The sequence below is a fragment of the Palaemon carinicauda genome, unplaced genomic scaffold (assembly GCF_036898095.1).
Source record: "Palaemon carinicauda isolate YSFRI2023 unplaced genomic scaffold, ASM3689809v2 scaffold118, whole genome shotgun sequence".
In the NCBI taxonomy this organism is placed as follows: Eukaryota; Metazoa; Arthropoda; class Malacostraca; order Decapoda; family Palaemonidae; genus Palaemon; species Palaemon carinicauda.
In genome coordinates this window covers 245122-247500 of record NW_027168682.1, presented here as the reverse complement: position 1 = coordinate 247500, position 2379 = coordinate 245122, and the positions used below count along the sequence as shown (strand labels likewise).

Genomic DNA, 2379 nt, shown 5'->3' with positions numbered 1-2379 from the left:
TACCCTTAAGGTAATTCAGAGGATCCAAGATGAGGTAATCCAAATAACAGCTGCAGTAAAAAGGTGTGGGAGGCATTCAAGTCTAGCCCAAACTGTCTTTATCCTTCTCTCCTGGCGAGGAAGAAAACATTCTCCCCTATGACGACACCATAAACAAACTGACACAGAAACTGCTAGTCAAACTTCATAATCCTTGGCAGCTTTGATAAAGAATAGAAGAGGTGGGGTTAGTAATACATATTATAATACCGGAGAGGAGCCCAACAAATGTCTCTGGCAACACTGCCTTGTCAAAACTTAAATTTTAAGATTATTACGGTAATACCTAATATATGGGTTTAGGATAACTCTTCTAGGGTATCCTTTTGAGGTAAAAACCAAACTACACTGCAATATTCTCCAGACGATAGATCCTCCATGCAATAGAAAGAACACCATAAGCTTCAGAAGAAACAGAAGCATCAAGAGAGTTCCAAAGCTGAGCAATAATGTTGTATTAGCTTCGCTGATTACATGGGCTCTTATATAAGTACACTCTAGCGGCTTGTTAGATTTTTCATAGAGATCATGACTATGTCGTTGTTGAGAGCCATTGTTTGGTCTTCCTTGGTCCTTCTATGAGTGGGGATAACCTTTAAGCCCCTCCATTCAGTTATTCATATCATCCCACTATAAAGATGCTAAGGATAATACTGTGCTATATATAAAAGAGTTTATGATGAAGAAATCTATACGTAACCTTAAGACTCAGGCAAAGAAGTAAGGCTCCCATTAGAATTCATTCAGGTGAATCAAGTTAAGTGATAATAATAGTTTCAAACTCCACTTCTCACCTTTATCTTACAGGTAGTGTGGGCAAATACATACGAGATAGGCTGTGGAGGTGTTCTCTACAGCACCGACCTGGGTGGCACAACATATCCTGAGAGCAAGATTTACGTTTGCAACTATGGATCGGCAGGGAACTATATTGGCCAAGAGATTTACACCCAGGGGACAGCCGCTTCTCAGTGTAGCAACGGGATATCGACTACCTATCCGGATCTGTGTGCTTGAGAGAAGCTGTTTTGGGTTTCTGTCGATGGTGAATTAGGTGTCGCCAGTGTTTCAGACTTAGTGAACGCACCCTCTAGTTAAGAGAGATGTTTGACCTATTTCTCAGGTGAATTATTTAGACATTCTACTCCAACAGTAGCTGCAAAAACAACTAAAACAACAACCATACAAACAGAAAAAGGAAATAATAATTTTTGGAACAATTCAAAACATCTCCCTTTTGTGTGTCTTAGAATAATCCTTACTATTGCGTGTATTGGAATAATCATTACTATTGTGTGTATTGGAATAATCATTACTATTGTGTGCATTGGAATAATCATTACTAATGTGTGTATTAGAATAATTATTAGCTGTTCTGGAACACTGAGTGTTATTAAAGCAAATTCATGATTAGTGGTTTTATTAATTAACCTTGATAGATTAAATATGCTCATATTTTTATCATCTTAATAATAATTCACTAACCCTAAGCTTCATAATATCATGAGAAAATCAGCAAAATCTCCAAGAAAATTTACAATTCAAATAATATTTATCTTATTCTTGAAAACTATTCTGTTGCTTATGCAGATGATGCTACTCTCTTTGTATCGATCGCAGTTCCTATTTTGGTGAATCACATGACTGATATCTCGCTTCAAATGAGTTTATGGTGCAATTTAACTTAATTAATTATCACTCACAATATTTCTTTCTTTATTTGCATATATTTTGAAATTCCAGGTGTCCTGCAGTTTGGAGAAACACTTATCTAGTGGAACTAATCTTCAATTACACAAAATATATACACATTGTGTAAAGACTCAAGATTTTTGGAGGCTCTATCTTGGACATTATTTTTTTCTTTTTTCTTTTTTGGAATAAAAGGTGATACAACAGCTAACCCGGAAAAAATCCTTTTCCTCTAAGCTTAGAAGCAACAGTAACTCTCAGCTCCCACATAATTAGACAAAACAAAGCAAATATCAGAGTTAAAACATTAAGGTGATCAATTCAATTTCCTCTTCAGACCCATCTACAGTAAGAATAAATAGATAAGTAAATAGATAAATAAATAAATAAATAAATAGTTAAATAAATGGTCCAGAAATTATTTTATGAATAGTGGTTTTATTACTTAACCTTATGTTTTTATCATCTTAATAAACATTTTACTTATGTTGATATAAGTTTAGGTATTTATTTTTTACATCTAATATCTTTACAACTACTACTACTATTATTACTATCCCGTGAGGTAAGACGCACCCTTAAATTAACAAAGCAGTTTTCGGGCAAGAAACTGAGTGTTTTACAAGTAATCTTCAGCAATTCCTAGTC

The 2379-nt window shown here is 34.6% G+C and overlaps 1 protein-coding gene across 5 annotated transcripts in view; it reads left to right on the top strand.

Moving 5' to 3' along the window:
* Positions 1-1432, top strand: part of LOC137635360 (scoloptoxin SSD976-like) — a 20025-nt gene extending 18593 nt beyond the window's left edge. For 3 of the 5 annotated variants that reach the window (XR_011042659.1, XR_011042657.1, XM_068367827.1), the window contains exon 4: positions 847-1432. Coding sequence is in view for 1 of the 5 variants with exons in the window: in XM_068367827.1 (XP_068223928.1) it covers positions 847-1056 (210 nt within the window). In the remaining 4 variants the exon portion in view is untranslated. The remainder of the gene's footprint in view (positions 1-846) is intronic. The other 2 variants (XR_011042658.1, XR_011042656.1) reach the window with 2 other exon arrangements.
* The last annotated feature ends 947 nt before the right edge of the window (positions 1433-2379 follow it).